Here is a 19,731-nt window from a genome sequence, read left to right as displayed (position 1 = left end):
GAGGCTTCAAACTTGCTACAGTCGGTCATTGGGTGACTGGGGTCAAAGTTCACTAAAGGGGCGGGGCCACATACAGCCAATCAGATTTCCTTGGTGGATAAACTGCTTCCATTCACACATTTTTGATGCCTTGAACCTGACAGCTCACACACTTGGTCATTGAGTGACTGTGTGTCAAGGTTACAAAAAGTGGGCGGAGCCAAAACAACTTTTACTGGGGAAATATAAACGGCAGCCATTCTTACATCGTTAATGGCAGGGTTCTCAAACTTTGCACAGTTGGTCATTGGGTCACAGATTAAGATTTTGGAAGGTGGGTGGAGCCTACAACAGCCAATAAAAATTCCCCTTTTGATTTTCAAAGGGAATATTTCATCTGCTACCATTCTCTTATACTGGTAAAAGCAGATGCCTCAAACCTGGTACAGTTGGTCACTGGGTGACTGGGGTCCAAATTCAGGAAGGGGGCGGAGCCACAAACAGCCAGATTTGTTTATTTTTCAATGGGAATATACAAAGTATTGATACCAAGGATCCCAAAGCTGATAAACTTGCTAATTGAGTGACTGTATGTCAAGGTTAGAAAAAGTGGCCAGTGCCAACAACTACATTTTTTACATTGCAGGGTTCGGAAACTTTACACAATTGGCCACTGGGTGACTGGGATGAATATTCAGAAATGTGGGTGGAGCCTACAACAGCCAATCAAAATGTACCTATTAATTTTCAATGGGAATATTCACATTGCTATCATTCTTACACTGTTAGTGGCAGAGGCCTCAAACCTGGTACAGTCAGTCATTGGGTGACTGGGATCCAAATTCACTAAAGGGGTGGAGCCACAAACAGCCAATCAGATTTGTTAGATTGATTTCAGCCATTCTGTTATTGCCAGGGTCCTCAAACATGACACAGTTGGCCACTGGGTGACTGTGACTAATATTCAGAAAAGTGGGTGGAGCCTACAGCAGCCAATCAAAATTCACCTTTTGATTTTCAAGGGGACTATTTACTTTGCTGCCATTCATGCACTCTTAATGGCAGAGGCCTAACATCTGCTACAGTCAGTCACTGGGAGACTGAAATTTAAATTCTGAAGGGAGCGGGCCAAAAACAGCCAATCAGATTTGTTTAATTTCGATGGTAAAATGCAACTTATTGATGCCAAAGACCCCAAAGCTCATAAACTTGGTCATTAAGTGACTGTATGTCAAAATTAGAAATAGTGGGCAGAGCCAAAAACAACTAACTTTTTACATGGGGAAATGTAAACTGCAGCTTTTCTTACACTGTTAATGGCAGGGTTCTCAAACTTCACACAGTTGGTCACTGGGTGACTAGGATTAATATTCGGAAAAGTAGGTGGAGCCTACAAGAGCCAATCAAAATTCACCTATTGATTTTCAAGGGGAATATTGAAACTGCAGCCATTCTCACACTGTTAATGGCAGAGGCCTCAAACCTGCTACAGTCAGTCTTAACGACTCAAATTCAGTAAAGGGGCGGAGCCAAAAACAGCCAGATTTCTTTGCTGGATAAACTGCTTCCATTAGCACAATTTTGATGCCAGGAACCCAAAAGCTCACAAACTTGGTCATTGAGTAGTGACTGTGTGTCAAGGTTACAAAAAGTGGGTGGAGTTAAAAACAGATTTTTCTGGTAAATTGTAAACTGCAGCCCTTCTTCACTGTTAATGGCAGGGTTCTTAAACTTAGCATAGCTGGTTACTGGGTGACTGGGATTAATAATCAGAAAAGTGGGTGGAGCCTAAAAATGCCAATCAAAAATCACATGTCGCTTTTCAAGGAGAATATTTAAATTGCTGCCATTCTTGCACTGTTAATGGCACAAGCCTCAAACCTGGTACAGTTGGTCATTGGGTCACTGAGGTTCAAATTCAGAAAAGGGGACAGAGCCACAAACAGTGAATCAGATTTGTTTCATTTCATGGGAAAATACAAATTATAAATGCCAAGGACCCCAAAACTCACAAACTTGGGCATTGAGTAGTGACTTTGTGTCCAGGTTACAAAAAGTGGGCGGAGCCAAAAACAAATTTCACTGGGAAAGTGTAAACTGCAGCCCTTCTTACACTGTTTATTTCAGGGTTCCCAATCTTTGCCCAGATGGTCACTGAGTGACTGAGATATTCAGGGAAGGGGGTGGAGCCTATAATAGCCAATCAAAATTCACCTGTTGATTTTCAAGTGGAATATTTAAATTGCTGCCATTTTTACACTGTTAATAGCAGATGCCTCAAACCTGCTACAGTTGGTCATTGGGTGACTGGGGTTCAAATGCTGGAGAGGGGTGGAGCCACAAACAGCCTATCTGATTTGTTTAATTTCTATGGGAATATACAAATTATTGATGCCAAGGACTCCAAAGCTCACAAACTTGGTCATTGAGTGTTTGTGTGTTAGGGTTAGAAAGTGGGCGGAGCCAACACCAGTCAAATACATACTCGGGCAACGCCGGGTCATCAGTGGGTGGAGACAAATACAAATTTCACTGGGAAAATGTACACTGTCTGCAGCCATTCTGTTAATGGCAGGGTCTTTAAACTTTGCACAGTTGGTCACTGGGTGACTGGGATTAATATTCAGAAAAGTGGGTGGAGCCTACAAAAGTGAATCAAACTTCACCTGTTGCTTTTCAAGGGGAATATTTAATTGCTACCATTCTTGAACTGTTAATGGCACAGGCCTCAAACCTGGTACAGTTGGTTATTGGGTGACTGGGGTTCAAATTCAGAAAAGGGGGTGGAGCCACACACACTCAATCAGATTTGTTTCATTTCAATGCAGATTATTGATACCAAAGACCGCAAAGCTCACAAACTTGGTCAGTGAGTAATTGTGTGTTAGGGTTAGAAAAAGTAGGCGGAGCCAACACCAGCCAAATACATACACGGGCAACGCCGGGCAATCAGCTAGTATATATATATATATACGCCCAAGCAATTTTCCAATCATTTTTATCATAATTGGGGAAGAATTGAACACAGGTGTGTGTGATACACTGGGTCAGATTTTTTAAATGTTACAATCAGTCAGAAAAATTGATTGTAATTCTTCAATTGAACAGATGTTTAAAAAATTGCATGGTGTGTGACCACCTTAAGGCTAAACATATAGTGTGATTAAGGGCGGGGCTCTAGATGTGTTGGAGGCGGTACACATCCAGTCAGGCACCTGACCCAGAGATGGATTAAAGGTTACCCAAGGTGACATGTGACATGATGAGATAGACATGTGTATGTACAGTGCCTAGCACACTAATAACTATGCTGTGTTCCTTTTTTTCTTTCTCTGCCTGAAAGAGTTAAATATCAGGTATGTAAGTGGCTGGCACAGTCCTGACTCAGACAGGAAGTGACTACAGTGTGACCCTCACTGATAAGAAATTACCCAGCAGAATGTTGGTTTAGTGAGCATTATAAAGCCAGTACAAAATATATACCGGGTCTCCCAGAATGCTCGTAGACGAGAATTCCGCATAGACAAACAGCCTAGGCTGTGACATCACGGGGGAAGGCCTGGCTACATACCAAAGGGAAGCCGCAGGATCCTATTGAGGCTTCCCTCGCTACTCTGTGGTCCCCCCTAGCTGAGAACACCCCCCCCCCCTTCCCCCCGGGAGATTAGCATTGTTGCTAATCACATCTGGGTCATGCAGTTCCTCTTTCTGTGTCAAGTGCGTGCAATGGCCAAGTGAGCCCTTCCATGCATGGGCATGCACGGGCGGGGGACAGTTGGCCATTGCGTGCACTTGAACCAGGAAGAGGAACTGTGTGGCCCTGATGTGAACAACCGAGGGAAGCCCCGTTAGGCTCCTGAGGCTTCCCTTTCTAAGCAGCAAGTGTTACATTTTTAACCCGATCTTCAGCCATTCTGGATAAACTATGAAGACCTTTGCAAATGGTTATTTTTTTTTTTTTTTTTGGAGGACACTAAGTACAAGTTAGCAACGTTTAGTCTGGTGTTCGGCATGTGGGCGAGCAGATGAGGGTGTCTTAGAATGTGGGCGGGGCTGAGTTCCTAGCGGCATGCTTCTATGCTGAGATCACCGTACCGTACACGAAGCCCGTTACGTGTAACACATGGCATACATTACATACCGGTCCGCTATTCTAGATGTGAAGGCTCACTCATGCTACAACACAGGATCTCTGGATTTCTCAAAGAAGACATTATTTTCCTCTTCACCATGCAACTGCCATGCTAAGGAGGGAAGAGAAAAATGATTTGTCCCCCTTCCCAAAACTCTTAGAGCCCTTTGCTGATCCCTATGAGATCGTTCACACTGCAGCGCTTGCGAGTTGCAAAAATCACAAACCCGCTGCATGCAGCATTTTTGGAATGGTTACAATTCTCATTTCACCTAATGAAAATCGCAAAGTGCAATTGCTGTACAATCGCCGCAAGATCGCAATGCAAAATCGCCATTGCAATCGCGTATTTTGATCGCAAGTGCAAATGGGCCCTCAGAGTTGGAGCAATTTTATAGTTCTAGGGCATCCAGTCACCTCTTCCTCTTCTTCTGGAGATGGGCCACAATACAGTGCTTTGGCCACCAGAGGTCACTACTGTGAGGGGCGTGGTGCTAAACAGTAGGGCCGTTTCACACTGTCGCGGTGTGGCAATTTGCCACACCTCTACCGCAGCCTAATTAAACCCTACGGGGAAGTTCATACTTCCCACGTTGTGGTACGCTGCGCCGGAAGTTCTAAATCTAACGATGGCGCAAGACTACGTAACCGTGCGGGATCCACGGTGAACGGCGTCGGCCTGGAAGTCATGTTAGTCTATGGCGACACAGGATTTTTTAAAAAGTTGACATCGCGGCACGCATGCACAGAAGTGTATTTTTACAATACACTTCCAAATACCCCAAAGCAGGAAGTGACCGCAAGTGTGTGTCACTTCCTGCTTGGCCAAATGCCAGACAGGGAACACCGCGTACTAACACAGTGTTCCCTGAAGGCCTCTTTTTGATGGTGGGGCTTGTACGACGCACCGCACCGCTAGCGCCAGTTTGCAGTGTGAAACTAGCCTGAAGAGCTTAAATTTTTGCCAAAATCACTTTTACATCCAAATGTGCATTTTTAAAATCACAAACACTGGTCCACATGACAGCCCAGGGGCCCCAGGTCTCTCTCACTCGCTGAGGCCCCCAAACCACCATGCGACACCTAGAGGGAAGTGCGGGCAAGCCCTGGACCTCTCACCTCCAGGGAACTCACCCCACCACCTCTAAACTGAATGCCAACTGCAACAAACACAATTGCTAACTTCCAGCTAAAGCAATATCCTGCCTCTATCTGGCCAGCAGACGCCAGTCAGCCAATCAGGTGCACTGTCATACACCCTTTGCCTGCTGTACCATACCTAGCAGGAATTACATAAATTAGCATTCAGGTGGGAGGCTTCAGTTGGACGCAATCGTGAATTGCGTCGTTTACAGGGATGCCCCGTGTAGGCACATCTCCCACACGGTCCCCTCCCTAACCACTCACCTGTCAACCGCATCCTAGAAGCTGCAAAAAATAAATTTAAAATCACAAACACTGGTCCACATGACAGCCCAGGGGCCCCAGTCTCTCTCACTCGCTGGGGACCCCAAACCACCATGCGACACCTAGAGGGAAGTGTGGGCAAGCCCTGGACCTCTCACCTCCAGGGAACTCACCCCACCACCTCTAAACTGAATGCCAACTGCAACAAACACAATTGCTAACTTCCAGCTATAGCATGTAATTCCTGCTAGATTTGTAATTCCTGCCAGATTTGGTTCAGCAGGCAAAGGGTGTATAACAGTACACCTGATTGGCTGACTGGCGTCTGCTGGCCAGATAGAGGCAGGATATTGCTCTAGCTGGAAGTTAGCAATTGTGTTTGTTGCAAATGTGCATTTTTGCCATATTATTAACAACTAGTTTTTAGCCCGCCCATTAGATAACGGGCACTAGGGCTGTGACGCCAGAGCGCAAGGCTGCGTTGCCTGCCGCACACGTGCAGAGTCTCGCTCCCCGCCACATGTGCGCACGGCCACCTGCCGCCCTGTCCCCATCCTCTTCCTGTCGGCTACACATGCGCAGTAGCCACAAAACACGGACAGGAGAGGAGGATGACACAGGGACAGTTAGGTTTTATTATATAGGATACCAAACCTAATCTCCAAGTCCCCACACACTTTCGTTCCCATGGACACAGCTTAAATGATCTTCAGGTTACTGCCCTGGAGGGTGGCTTTACATCACAAAAACAGAAACTAATAGCACAGAAGAAATTTATACATTGGTTCAAATCTGACAATAAAATATTGAGCAAGGATACCACTTTCTTAAATTGGTATGAGGTTGATGATGATGATATTTGAATGTCCTAATTCTTTTTCAGCATCCATTCTGCTTGCAGCTAACTCTTGAACTCGTGATTCACAATGCTTCTCTGCCTGGAGTCTCAGTTATGTGAGGATTGAGTAAACAAAGGGTCTTATCTATTTGTCATAAATCAGCTAACCTCCTCTCAAGACCAAATGTTTTGTTTCAATTAAGGCATTGTAATGACATGTATTCATGTTTCCAAAATAATCTATGTATCCCCTTTTTGATATTGCTTGCATGTATATAGCTGTCACATAAGCATACAGGATTCAGTCTGATGAAGGAATATTAGCCGAAAGCTTACTCTTATATTTTTTTAAGTTAGCCAATAAATGGTATCGTCCTGAATTAAAACTTCTTGTTTTATTGACTGTACCTGAACTAAGCACAATGAGATGTAAACAGACTAGGGGCAAAGTGTAGGCTTGTCCCAACTTTTGAGATGTTGTGGTATACGAACTGTTTCAGTAGCGAACAAATGCAATAAAAACTCTTCTGTGAGTGTAATTTCTGCTCTTTTATTATTTTGCCAGCATTTTCTGCACAATTTTGAATTATTTTCCTTGTTCTCCAGGTTTGTCTCCTGTTCGTCCAGAAGATCTGTCCTCAACAAATCACCTTAACCTGGGGACTACGCAGGACATCACTGAGCTGTGACACCATCCTGGGCAACAATTTTTAAGCCAAATAATACCAGCCACCAAAACTGAGCTTAACGCGGTTTCCACCTTGACTATTGGCCACCATCCCTTCTTAGTGGTTTTCACCTTGACTGTTGGCCACCATCTCATCTTAGTGGTTTCCACCTTGACAGTTGTCCACCTTTCTATCTTTGCAGTTTCCACCTTGACTGTTGGACACGTTTCTATCTTAGCCGTTTCCGCCTTGACTGTTGGCCACCTTTCTCTCTTAGCGGTTTCCACCTTGATTGTTGCCCACATTTCTATCTTAGCGGTTTCCACCTTGATTTTTATTATTATTTTTATTTTTTTTATTTATATAGCGCCAAAATCTTCCGTAGCGCTGTACATAGTACAAACAAATAATGGGGAACAAATATACATAAGAAATACCAGACACTGTACAGTCATGACATTGAATAGAATGAATACAGATACATACATAGTTGATGTGTAGTTGGTACATGTACATATGTTAAAATTACAACCGTATGAGAAGCACTAGGAGGAGGTCCCTGCCCTTGCGAGCTTACAATCTAGAGATTGGTCACCTTTCTATCTTAGCGGTTTCTACCTTGACTGTTGGCCACCTTTCTATCTTAGCAGTTTCCACCTTGACTGTTGGCCACCTTTCTATCTTAGCTGTTTCCACCTTGACTGTTGGCCACCTTTCTATCTTAGCGGTTTCCACCTTGACTGTTGGCCACCTTTCTATCTTAGCAGTTTCCACCTTAACTGTTGGCCACCTTACTATCTTAGCGGTTTCCACCTTGACTGTTGGCCACCTTTCTATCTTAGCGGTTTCCACCTTGACTGTTGGCCACCTTTCTATCTTAGTGGTTTCCACCTTGACTGTTGGTCACCTTTCTATCTTAGCCGTTTCTACATTGACTGTTGGCCACCTTTCTATCTTAGCCGTTTCTACCTTGACTGTTGGCCACCTTTCTATCTTAGCCGTTTCTACCTTGACTGTTGGCCACCTTTCTATCTTAGCCGTTTCTACCTTGACTGTTGGCCACCTTACTATCTTAGCGGTTTCCACCTTGACTGTTGGCCACCTTTCTATCTTAGCGGTTTCTACCTTGACTGTTGGCCACCTTTCTATCTTAGCGGTTTCTACCTTGACTGTTGGCCACCTTTCTATCTTAGCCGTTTCTACCTTGACTGTTGGCCACCTTTCTATCTTAGTGGTTTCCACCTTGACTGTTGGCCACCTTTCTATCTTAGCGGTTTCTACCTTGACTGTTGGCCACCTTTCTATCTTAGCCGTTTCTACCTTGACTGTTGGCCACCTTTCTATCTTAGTGGTTTCCCCCTTGACTGTTGGTCACCTTTCTATCTTAGCAGTTTCTACCTTGACTGTTGGCCACCATCCCATCTTAGTGGTGTCCACCTTGATTGTTGGCCGCCATCCTATCTCAGAAAGGTGAAGGCTCTCTTTGTGAGTGTCAGCTGTTAATGATGAGATCATGTCACGTTGTCAACAATCAACAAGGACTTTAGAGGTGCACCGAGGAGAGGCATGAACTGATGTAAACCAAGATTTATGTCCCTCAGTCCCCTCCATTGACCATGAATGGATCGGCATTCATCATAACCCAAGGAAACTCAAGTCCAGCTGCTTCAATGATGGATTATTTCTGGAATCTCTTCTTACGGGTCCGGTTGGGAAGCTGTTGTACACAAAGTGTTGGCCTTCGCTTCTAAGACATATTGTAGACTAAATCCTGGCACACACATCCAGTCTTGATTGGCCAATGTTACCAGCTCCATGTAGTCAAAGAGCTTACCTACACACTCTATTCATAGGGTTTAAAATCTGTTGGACCTAATACTACGTGGAGGGGTTACAACTGATCAAGATTGGATGTGTGTACCCACCTTAATGCTCCTGCAGTGAAATGTTTAACATTTCCTTAGAAATATTATCTATGCTTTGTACTAGCTGGATATGAGGACAGTCTGCAGGCCTCAGGAATACAGCCCTGTATCAGGGGGAGTCCTAATAAGGTTAGAGGTCAAGCAAGCCTCCAGCCCATCATCTAGTGGTGCAAATATCTGGATGGGTCTGGGCCCTTTTAGGATCAATATCCAATAATCACATGTATTTAGTGTGAATGCAGTTAAACAGGTTAAACAGCATTTGAAGTAGTAGTTACAAGAAGGCACGGATTGTAGAAATGCCTTGTTAGGTCCCGTTCACACTTGGGAATGCAAAATAGTGATCGTAATTGCCTAGCGATTGTAATTTTGTATTGCGCTATTCCGCGATGACGATTACATTTAGCGATTCTCATTCCAGTGAATGAGAATTGTGCTGCAGTCGCAGGGAAAATGCTGCATGTAGCGGGTTTACGATCTGCGATAACCGCAAACGCGACGCAATCGCTGCAGTGAGAGTAATCTCATAGGATTGCTTGTACAGCAGAGCTTTGCTGATTGCTGCGGTGCGGGCGCAAAGTGCTTGAGTGTGAATGGGCCCTTAGGACATGAGGCCTAGTAGATGTACAGACTGGGGACGCCAACACTGGGCAGCTTGAATGAGGACTTCAGTCTAAATACTTACTTTGACATTGTAATCTGCTCCACACCCGAGGAAATGTAAACTAGCGGACCTGAAGATACCTAAAAAAACGAGTTTCACTTTCCTGGGGCTTCTGAACGGCCCCCTGCAGCCGTCCTGTGCCCGCAACGTCCTGGAACGATCCCCTGGTTCCCTGCCATGGCTCACTTTCTCTTTCGCCAATCTTAGAAGTCGACGTCCACTGCGCCTGCGCGGCCCTCACAGCGCATGTCCTCGTTTGCACTTCCGTCACCAGGAGCATCTTGCGCAGGCAAGGTATGAGAAAATCTCTGCTGCGCCTGCGCAAAACGCAGGCACAGTGGACGGCAACTGGTGAAAGAGAAAGTGAGCCGCGGCGGGGGACCGGAGGATCCTCCCAAGTATGTGAGGGCACAGGACAGCTGCAGAGGGCTGACAGAAGCCCCAGGTAAGTGCATTTTTTTTAATTTTTTTTTTAGTTCTCGTCAGGTCCTCTTTAAGTTTGAACTTCCCCTCCCCAATTTCGGGGTGGGGTGTGTAATGTGTAATGACTTTAAATGTGAGCATTGTGTGTCTGAAGTCCAAGCACTTGACAAAGGGTGAATGGCCCAGAACATTGTGCTGGTTTTGTATGCTGTTTAATCACATTCACATTAAATAAATGTGATTGTTAAGTAATTGTCTTGAGGGTCCATTCACACTAGAGCGTTTTGCAGCGATTTCGTCGAAATGCTCAAACGCTAGCGCTTTTTAAAAGCGCTCGTGTAATGAAACCCTATGGGCCCGTTCTTACTTGGGCGAATTGCGCTAATCGCCGCAAATCGCCCCAAAACGCTAAACGCAAATGTGAAGCCTGCACCATTTTCATGCGATTTCCTGGCGATCATGTTTCAGTGCTATAGAAGCACTAAACGCGATCGTGGAAAAATCGCCGCAGTGTTCAGTGATTTTTCACAGGAAATCACGGAAAAAACACTCCTGCAAAACACCGGCAATAACCGACGGCGTTTTGCGTTTCTAAGTGGGAATGGGCCCTACGAGTTGAGTCTTATCTGGATATCTGCACCTTTGTACAAGCTAGGTCATCACTCCCTTATCTTCTGTACATTCCAACAGCACTATTAATGTTGGCTCCACCCCCTGAAAGCTCTATCAAAAAGCCAAAAATGCAGAAATGTACCGCAAGATCTCCTTAAAGTGAACCAGAGACGAAGCACCCTCATGTATTTTACCATATATTTCAGTGGGAACATTAGAGACAACACCCTGCTTTCTGTTTCATCCTTCACTGCTCAGCTTGATAAAATCCCCGATTGAGTATTCAGTCTGGCTCTGCTGTAATGACTCAGCTATAATGATTCCTGAGCAGAGCCAGCAGGGGGCAGGCTTGGACTTGAAAAGACATGAGAGAACACAGACTGAGCTATAAATATTCCTGAGCAAAGCCAGACTGAATGCTCAGTCGGGGATTTTATCAGGGCTGATTAGAAGCAAGCTGTGCAGTGAAGGATGAAACAGAGAGCATGGTATGTGTTTTCTCTAATGTTCCCACTGATATATATGGTAAAATACATGAGGGTGCTTCATCTCTGGTTCACTTTAAAACATAAGTTTTATTGCATTACTTGTGTGCAAAAAAATCTCCTTGTTTTTCCTACAACAGAGAACTTTTATGTTTCTCCAACAGTCATTTCATACATCATGCCTCCGACACGTTCTTCACAACTGCAAGTCTCTTCTTCACTGGCGATGACAATGTATATGCAACCAATCAGATTGTAGTGACCCTGACCCCAGGAATCTGTGATACTCCAGCAGTGAGGCACTCTGCAAACGTCCGTTGGGATCGAGGTGGGCGATTATTTTAGTTTCCCTTCCAATAGAATGACCTCAGTGCGGTGAAAGGGTCTAGTATGGAATATTTTGCATGCAAACTGTTTTGGAAGCTAACATCCTCCCTTAGTCTTCATTTGTAGCATCTGTTTTAGATGCAAGGTGTGCAGTTTGTCTATAAAAGGCTCTGCACACCTGGGCTGATAGTCATTCAGATGCAGCCTTGCTCTACGATGCGCTGCCATTTCCCCCTGCTCTGTACAAATTATTTCAGTTTACCCAAGAGCTTTATTGCATGAGTTGGTTACAAAAGTCGTGCCAAAGTACATATGGCTAATCCTCTAAATAAAGGAGTGAGCAGAGGCCTGACAGGCAAAACACTGATTCAAGGCTCTGTAACAATCTAATACAAAGAATACAGCATCATAGGAGGCTGTGTAAAGGCAGATTTGTAATAAACCCGAAGGGGACGGTGACTGGAAGATGATGCACTGACAATAGAAGGAAAGTGCGCATGCAGTGAGAAATAAAGTTAGGTATTTATAGTCCAGAGGCTTCCTGCGTCCTCCTACAGTCCATCACTGATTGTATCTAATACTCTAATCAGACAGAGAGCTGTTTGTTTCCCCTACACCACAGACCAATTCCCCATCGATTCCAGCAAATTGGTCCTGTGTTGCCGCCTTGCCACCCCGGACACGCCTCCCCAAATGTTTTATGAGACCACAGCTCCCCCTATTCCCCCCGCCCCCCTCCCTGTAGCTCCCAACTGTCCCTCTTTTGGAGGGACAATCCCTCTTTTGGAGCCCTGTCCCTCTTTCCTCATTTGTCCCTGATTCAGGACTGGTGTACAGATCTGTGTGAATATATGTATTTTCTACTGAAAAATGTGTTAAATTGACACTAAACTTTATTCCTGTTCTTTAAATTGATATACAGTATTTCTTATTTTCAAATGTTAATATGAAGGAAAATGAACCAGGATAGAAAGGACCAGTGTGGTTTGAATTATAAAACAACATATTTTTTGATGAATTCTTTATGGTATGCGTGACTAGAGGTGTGTCAAGGGCGTGGTTGGGGGTGTGGCAGGGGTGTGATTAGGGGTGTGGCTTAAATGACCCTCTTTCTTATCTCAAAAATGTGGAAGGTATGCCCCCCATTGCCTGTGCTATTATACTATAGCTGTCACAGTACTGAGAAATTTTGGATTGAGACTAGGCAAAGTATTTGCACAATGTCGCCCCACATGACTGCTGGCATTATGACTTTAATGCAAATTGTATGCAGTGTAAAGGACAAGAAAGACGAGCAATTAAATCCAGGGCTGCTCATCAGGATTCCGGGTAACCCGGATATCCGAACTTTTTTATGCTATCCGACTGTATTCGGATTCCGGATACCTGGGCCCAAATCTGGCTAGCTATCTGCGGATATTTGGCCGCATAACCCGGATATCTGCGGATATTGCAGGTATCCGAATCCGAAATACTGTAACTAAGGAGATGATGTCCTGGAGCCAATCAGAGGGCTCCTAGCAGAAGCCCTAGCAACCAATCACAGAGGGGATCCCTGGCCAGCCCCACCTGACCTTATTGAGCCAATCAGAGGGCTCCCAGCCTAAACCTTGGCACCCAATCACAGAAAGGAACACTAGCCAGCCCCCTGTATAATAAGGAGGGCTGCTATGATGAGACATACCATCTTAGCTTGCTGAATGTTCACTGAGAGGCATGCTCCAGTGCTGGTGGCCTAGCAAGGGCTGTACACAGTTATAAACCTAAAGCTGTTCAGTGATTAACCCCTTCACTACTATCACTACACTATTGCTAAATCGTTAATTAGCTTGATTGATGTCATTGTATGACAGTCAGAGTGTGTGCTCCAGTGCTGCTGGCCTAGCAGTGATAAACCGAAAGCTGTTCAGTGATTAACCCCTTCACTATCACTACACTATTGTTAAATCATTAATTAGCTTGATGTCATTTGTGTGACAGTCAGAGTGTGTGCTGCAGGCAGCTGCTATGTGTCTGTGTGTGTGCTGTGCACAGACCAGGCCAGCTGCTGCCTGCTGGCCAGCTATTAGCCTTAGGTATAGGTTAGTTAAGGGATTAGGGGATAGGATTACTGTGTTATTGTGTAGTTAGTACTGTAGTACTGCAGTCAGTGTGCTAGTAGTAGTACTACTGTGTTAGCTTTCTACAGAACTGCTGTGCTGTGAGCAGTGGCAGTGTGACAGTTAGTGTGCACTAGTGTCTTCTCCTCTGCTGTCTGACTGTCACTCAGCACTTGGCACATGTCACGGGACATGTGCCACGTGGCGCTTGGCATGTGTGACGTGGCACTTGCCACGTCACACGTGGCAAGTGACGTGCCATGTGTCACGTGCCAAGTGCCACGAGAGACTTGGCACCAAGTGACACGTGCCAAGTGACACGTGCCATGTGACACGTGCTAAGTGCCAATTGTAACGTGCCACGTCCAGCATGCTTCTGGCACACATTACACCTGCTGCTGCTGCATTGTCCTGCTCCTGCTGCCTGTGCAGCTCCCACCGCCAGGCCAGGGTGCCACAAGCCACTGATACCACCTATATTTAACCCAAAACACAATTGCTGCGTAATTTTTTGGAGGTATCTTGGCTGAAAACTGCCATGTCCTAGTTGTGCGGTTGGAATTTGGACACAACGTGGGCTGCACGACCGCTGTCTGAAACCTAGGCCTAATTATAATTGACAGTCATTTTTTTTTTGGGGGGGGGGGGGATTTTAAGTCCCCACATCACCAATTAGTGTTCCCCCTTTACAAAATAATGATGCTACATGCCTCATATACTCTAAAAAAAGTTTTTTAATGCAATTTAAAGGCCACTTCCGGTTTCTACCCGGATATCCGAATCCGCCGGATAGTAGATAGATATCCGATTCGGATTCGCATCAGGAAATTTTGAACTCGGATATCCGACCCGGATCGGATAACGGGGTATCCGGATCCGGATCTGATCCGGATTTTGAAAAGGGGTATCCGAGCAGCACTGATTAAATCTATCTTTCCTTACCTGCGGCTTCTTCCAACCCCTAGAAGTCATTTGTGTCCCTCGCAGCAGTACTGATCTTCTCCGGTGTCTCTCTGGCAGCCTCTAAAGACTGCCGAGCCCCGATGGGTCAGCGTCCTCTGTGCATGTGTGGGCCCATGTGAGCGCCTGTGAATGAATGCAACCACCTCATTGGGAGCGTACTCTGCAGACCCACTATGCTCCCGGTTTAAAGTGGGCACGTTCTCACAAAAGGCGGACGCACACCCGCCCATTTCCAGAAGACGCTGACTCATCGTGGCTCGGCAGCAGGGGCGCCTCTAGCCATTTTGTCACTCCAGGCGAGGAAACTTGTGGCGCCAACCCCCCCACCCCTAACCCTGCCCCCTCATGCCTTCTCATGAAAATAATCGTAATACAACCCTCTTTCACCAGAAAATAATCTTAAAGCAGCAATGATTCACCATAAAATTATCATAATGCGGCAATCTTTCACCAGAAAATAATTGTAATGTGGCCAGCGTTTCACCATAAAATAATCGTAATGCAGATGCGTTTCACCATAAAATAATCGTAATGTGGCCAGCGTTTCACCATCAAATAATCGTAATGTGCCCAGTGTTTTACCATCAAATATTCATAATGTGGCCAGCGTTTCACCATCAAATAATCGTAATGCAGCAATGTTTCCCTAGAAAATTATTCTAATGTGGGCAGTGTTTCACCAAAAATGAATGTATACCTGTAAATAGAAAAGCATTTACTCACCTGCAGAAGAATCCTCTCCCTGGGAGCAGCTTCCCCCGACGATCTGCAGCGGCGCAGTCAGCCTGTGAAAGTCCCGTGCTGAGCAGGGCTACGGGAAGATGGCACCCGAAGCCCTGTACTGGAGACACAAACAGTCTTCAGTACAGGGCTTCGGGCGTCATCTTCCCGTAGCCCTGCACTACCTGCTGGAAGACTATGCAGGCCGGAGCGGTTAGCTGCCGGGATGAACTGGCGCGGCGCCTATTAAACGCTGCGGCCAGTTCACCACAGGAGTCCCATAGTCTGGCGGGGGAAGGTGATGAGCACGTCCCCCACCGCGGCAGCACCCCCCTCACCCGGCGCTCCAGGAAGGATAGATTTAATTAATCGCCTCGCTTATTCTTTAAAAGTGAGCCAATCATGACACGTCCTGCCGATTTTGGTTGTCCGAGTAACAAGATGCATGAAGATTTGAAGAAATGTTCTTGCAAGAAATAATTTTTAGCATCACATGTTCACAAACCAAGGGCACAGAAGTTCCTATATTTCTACAGATTGACCGTGCAATTCGATTGTTACGATTCTTCGGGCCTGCCAAAAGAGGGGAAAATGATAAGCAATCCAATCTAATTTTGATTCAACAAAATTTAGATCAATGAAACGATTGATTGGTACAAATGGTACTCAATCGGATCGATCAGTGAACCTAAACTCAATGAATAAAAAAAAAAAAGAGAGTTTCACTGATCAGCAAAAATGAAACTAGCTAGCAGTGGAGGACCAGAGGATCCGTGAGTGACTTCGAGGGTACAGGTGTGTCTCTCATAGCGTGCAGGATGGCGGGGGAGCGGCAGGGGGTGTGGCCAGGGAGAGAAAGCTGCCCAATGGCAGCTCTGGAGACCCTGCAGGAATGCCCCTCTCGGGCGTTTTGAACAGGGAATACCTCTCCCTTGTGTTTACCTCCTAGATGACGACAACTAATGTCGCCAATCTCAGTGGGCTATATCGCGGCGGGGGGAAGGGGGGGGGGCAGAGAGCGGCGGTTGGGGGACTCAGAGGCATGCTATGAGGCAGCGAACATGACCCTGTGTCCCATATGCCATCCCATCTGCCCACCTCAGGTTCTCGGAGATTGTACCATTAATGGGCACTTTTACTGAAACAATGAAAATGCAACCATTGCCTGCACAATAACATTCAGAAAAGGATAAAATAAAATGGGGTCCTGGGCAAGATAGCAGTGTTTGCCCGCCGCTGATGATCACCTGGCTTAGATTTGGTGGGGGAGGGGGGCTATCATCCCCCAGGCCCCTAGACTCTCTTCAGGTCCTGGGCAGCTGCCTAGGGTGCCTTTTGAATTATCCAGCTCTGATAAAATCCCATTTGTTGTCCCTCAGGTATGACCGTATGCCCCACACGTGTCATTTCATGTCGGTGCTCCCGGCAGCAAACCCAGATTACACTATAGTGTCCTCCGGACAAGGAAATAAGTCGATTTATACAGCGATCCCATGCCAGATCTACAAGATGCAGCTTGTCTGACGAGGAAGAGGGAGGTCAGGAGTGGGGCGGTGAGTCACCCTGAGGTCCGTCCCTCCTCCGGGCGACAAGAAATTCATACAAGGAACTTACAACATACAATGAGATATTGTGCACGATAATCTGGCAGGTTTCCAGGCAGAAAGGTCATTTCTGGCCAGCTAAGCTCCTCCCCCTCTGTATTCCCCAGTCCCATTCAGATTACTCATTAAGGGTTAGTCTTGTATTACTATTGTTATTTGCAGGAAACAATGGCAGCACGGTGGTGATGTGGATAGCACTCTCGCCTTGCAGCACTGAGGTCTCAGATTCAAATCGGGCCAGGGCACTACCTGCATGGAGTTTGTGTGCTCTTCCCGTGTATATGTGAATTTTTCCGAAATCCTAATTGGACTACAATAGGAATATAAGACTTACTATGGTAGGATTAGAGTGTGAGCTCCTCTGAGGACAGTCAGTGACATGACTATGTACTCTGTAATGTGCTGCAGGAGATGTCAGTGCTATATAAATACATAATAATAATATGGTGGGACATTAGACTATGACTATGGTAGGATTAGAGTGTGAGCTCCTCTGAGGACAGTCAGTGACATGACTATGTACTCTGTAATGTGCTGCAGGAGATGTCAGTGCTATATAAATACATAATAATAATATGGTGGGACATTAGACTATGACTATGGTAGGATTAGAGTGTGAGCTCCTCTGAGGACAGTCAGTGACATGACTATGTACTCTGTAATGTGCTGCAGGAGATGTCAGTGCTATATAAATACATAATAATAATATGGTGGGACATTAGACTATGACTATGGTAGGATTAGAGTGTGAGCTCCTCTGAGGACAGTCAGTGACATGACTATGTACTCTGTAATGTGCTGCAGAAGATGTCAGTGCTATATAAATACATAATAATTATATGGTAGGACATTAGGCTAGGACTATGGTAGGATTAGAGTGTGAGCTCCTCTGAGGACAGTCAGTGACATGACTATGTACTCTGTAATGTGCTGCAGAAGATGTCAGTGCTATATAAATACATAATAATAATATGGTAGGACATTGCGTACGTCAAAAAACCTTCATTTATCGTTTCTTCTTATAATAAAATCTGAAAATATTGTTTATAACAATGATATAAATATAACTACGTTCATAATAAGTGTTGTAAAACATTAGTAAGTATTACAAAAAATTTACTAAAACTATACCTAAACCTACTCTCACACAGAACCCTCCCTGTTATATACCTAACCCCTAGACCTCCCTGGTGGTGCCTAACCTAAGACCTCCCTGGTGGTGCTTAAACCTAAGACCCCCCCTGGTGGTGCCTAAACCTAAGACCACCTAAGACCCCCCTGGTGGTGCCTAAACCTAAGACCTCCCTGGTGGTGCCTAACCCTAACCACCCCCCTTAGTGTTCGCTTTATTATGTGGATAATAATGTTTTACAAATAGTGACTGTAAAAAATATATTGCAATTTACGTTACGTACTGATCGCTTTATTTTGTGAATAATAATGTTTTACAAACAGTAAGGGATAAAATTTTAAATAATGTTTTAGTTAAATAGTATAAATATGTTTAGTATTTTTATAAACGTTATTCATCACGGGTGAATTTTCTAAACGTAAATCATCACAAGCACAGTTATAAAACATTAAAAATCTCCGGGCGCGGTTTGTAAAACGTTATTAATCTCCGGCGCCCTTTTTTCCTGTTCGTCGCCCATTAAACGATATTTATTATGGGAGTGAATGGCGGCGCCCTTTTTGTCCACTAGCTGCCTGCGCCCTTTTTTCCTGTTACCAGGACATTAGCCTATGACTATGGTAGGATTAGATTGTGAGCTCCTCTGAGGACAGTCAGTGACATGACTATGTTCTCTGTAATGTGCTGCAGAAGATGTCAGTGTTGTATAAATACATAATAATAATATGGTAGGACATTAGGCTATGACTATGGTAGGACATTAGAGTGTGAGCTCCTCTGAGGACAGTCAGTGACATGACTATGTACTCTGTAAAGTGCTGCAGGAGATGTCAGTGCTATATAAATACATAATAATAATATGGTAGGACATTAGACTATGACTATGGTAGGACATTAGAGTGTGAGCTCCTCTGAGGACAGTCAGTGACATGACTATGTACTCTGTAAAGTGCTGCAGGAGATGTCAGTGCTATATAAATACATAATAATAATAATATGGTAGGACATTAGGCTATGACTATGGTGGGATTAGATTGTGAGCTCCTCTGAGGGCAGTCAGTGACATGACTATGTACTCTGTAATGTGCTGCAGAAGATGTCAGTGCTATATAAATACATAATAATAATATGGTAGGACATTAGACTATGACTATGGTAGGATTAGAGTGTGAGCTCCTCTGAGGACAGTAAGTGACATGACTATGTACTCTGTAATGTGCTGCAGAAGATGTCAGTGCTATATAAATACATAATAATAATATGGTAGGACATTAGACTATGACTATGGTAGGATTAGAGTGTGAGCTCCTCTGAGGATGGTCAGGCCAGGGCCAAACAAAACCTGTGAAGGTGTCCTGTGTTGTTTAGCCCCAAGGCGTTAGACAGCAGATCCTGTAAGTCCTGTGTGAGGAGAGCTCTCTATGGATCAGACCAGTTTTTCCAGCACATTCCACAGATACTCTATCAGACGGAGATCTGGGAAACTTGAAAGCCAACTAAAACATGACGCATTGTAAGTGGCAGCCTTTTTCTATTGCTCCAGCTCTGATGCTCACCTCCCCACTGAAGGAAGACAGGGGTCAGCATGGACACTCTGATTGCAGCTACATAACCCTCTGTACACATAAGACAGACTACCCTTCACTGCCCATATGCATCAGTGAGCCTTGGGTTCCCAGGACCCCCTCACTAGTTCACTAACTGTTATACTGTGGTGTTTATCATTTTTAGTAGGTACATACAGTATCACTGC

The 19,731-nt window shown here is 45.1% G+C and overlaps 2 protein-coding genes across 2 annotated transcripts in view; both read left to right on the top strand.

The window, feature by feature from the left end:
- The window catches only part of LOC137519245 (uncharacterized), a 47,809-nt gene extending 40,221 nt beyond the window's left edge, over positions 1 to 7,588 (top strand). The window contains exon 4 of the mRNA XM_068238118.1: positions 6,963 to 7,588. Coding sequence (XP_068094219.1) covers positions 6,963 to 7,070 — 108 coding nt within the window. The 3' untranslated portion in view covers positions 7,071 to 7,588. The remainder of the gene's footprint in view (positions 1 to 6,962) is intronic.
- The window catches only part of LOC137519244 (mucin-2-like), a 73,233-nt gene that overhangs the window by 17,975 nt on the left and 35,527 nt on the right, over positions 1 to 19,731 (top strand). The window lies entirely within an intron of this gene.

Source organism: Hyperolius riggenbachi, chromosome 5 (assembly GCF_040937935.1).
Source record: "Hyperolius riggenbachi isolate aHypRig1 chromosome 5, aHypRig1.pri, whole genome shotgun sequence".
Classification (NCBI taxonomy): Eukaryota; Metazoa; Chordata; class Amphibia; order Anura; family Hyperoliidae; genus Hyperolius; species Hyperolius riggenbachi.
Note: the sequence above shows the minus strand (reverse complement) of the source record. Positions and strands in the feature narration are given on the sequence as shown.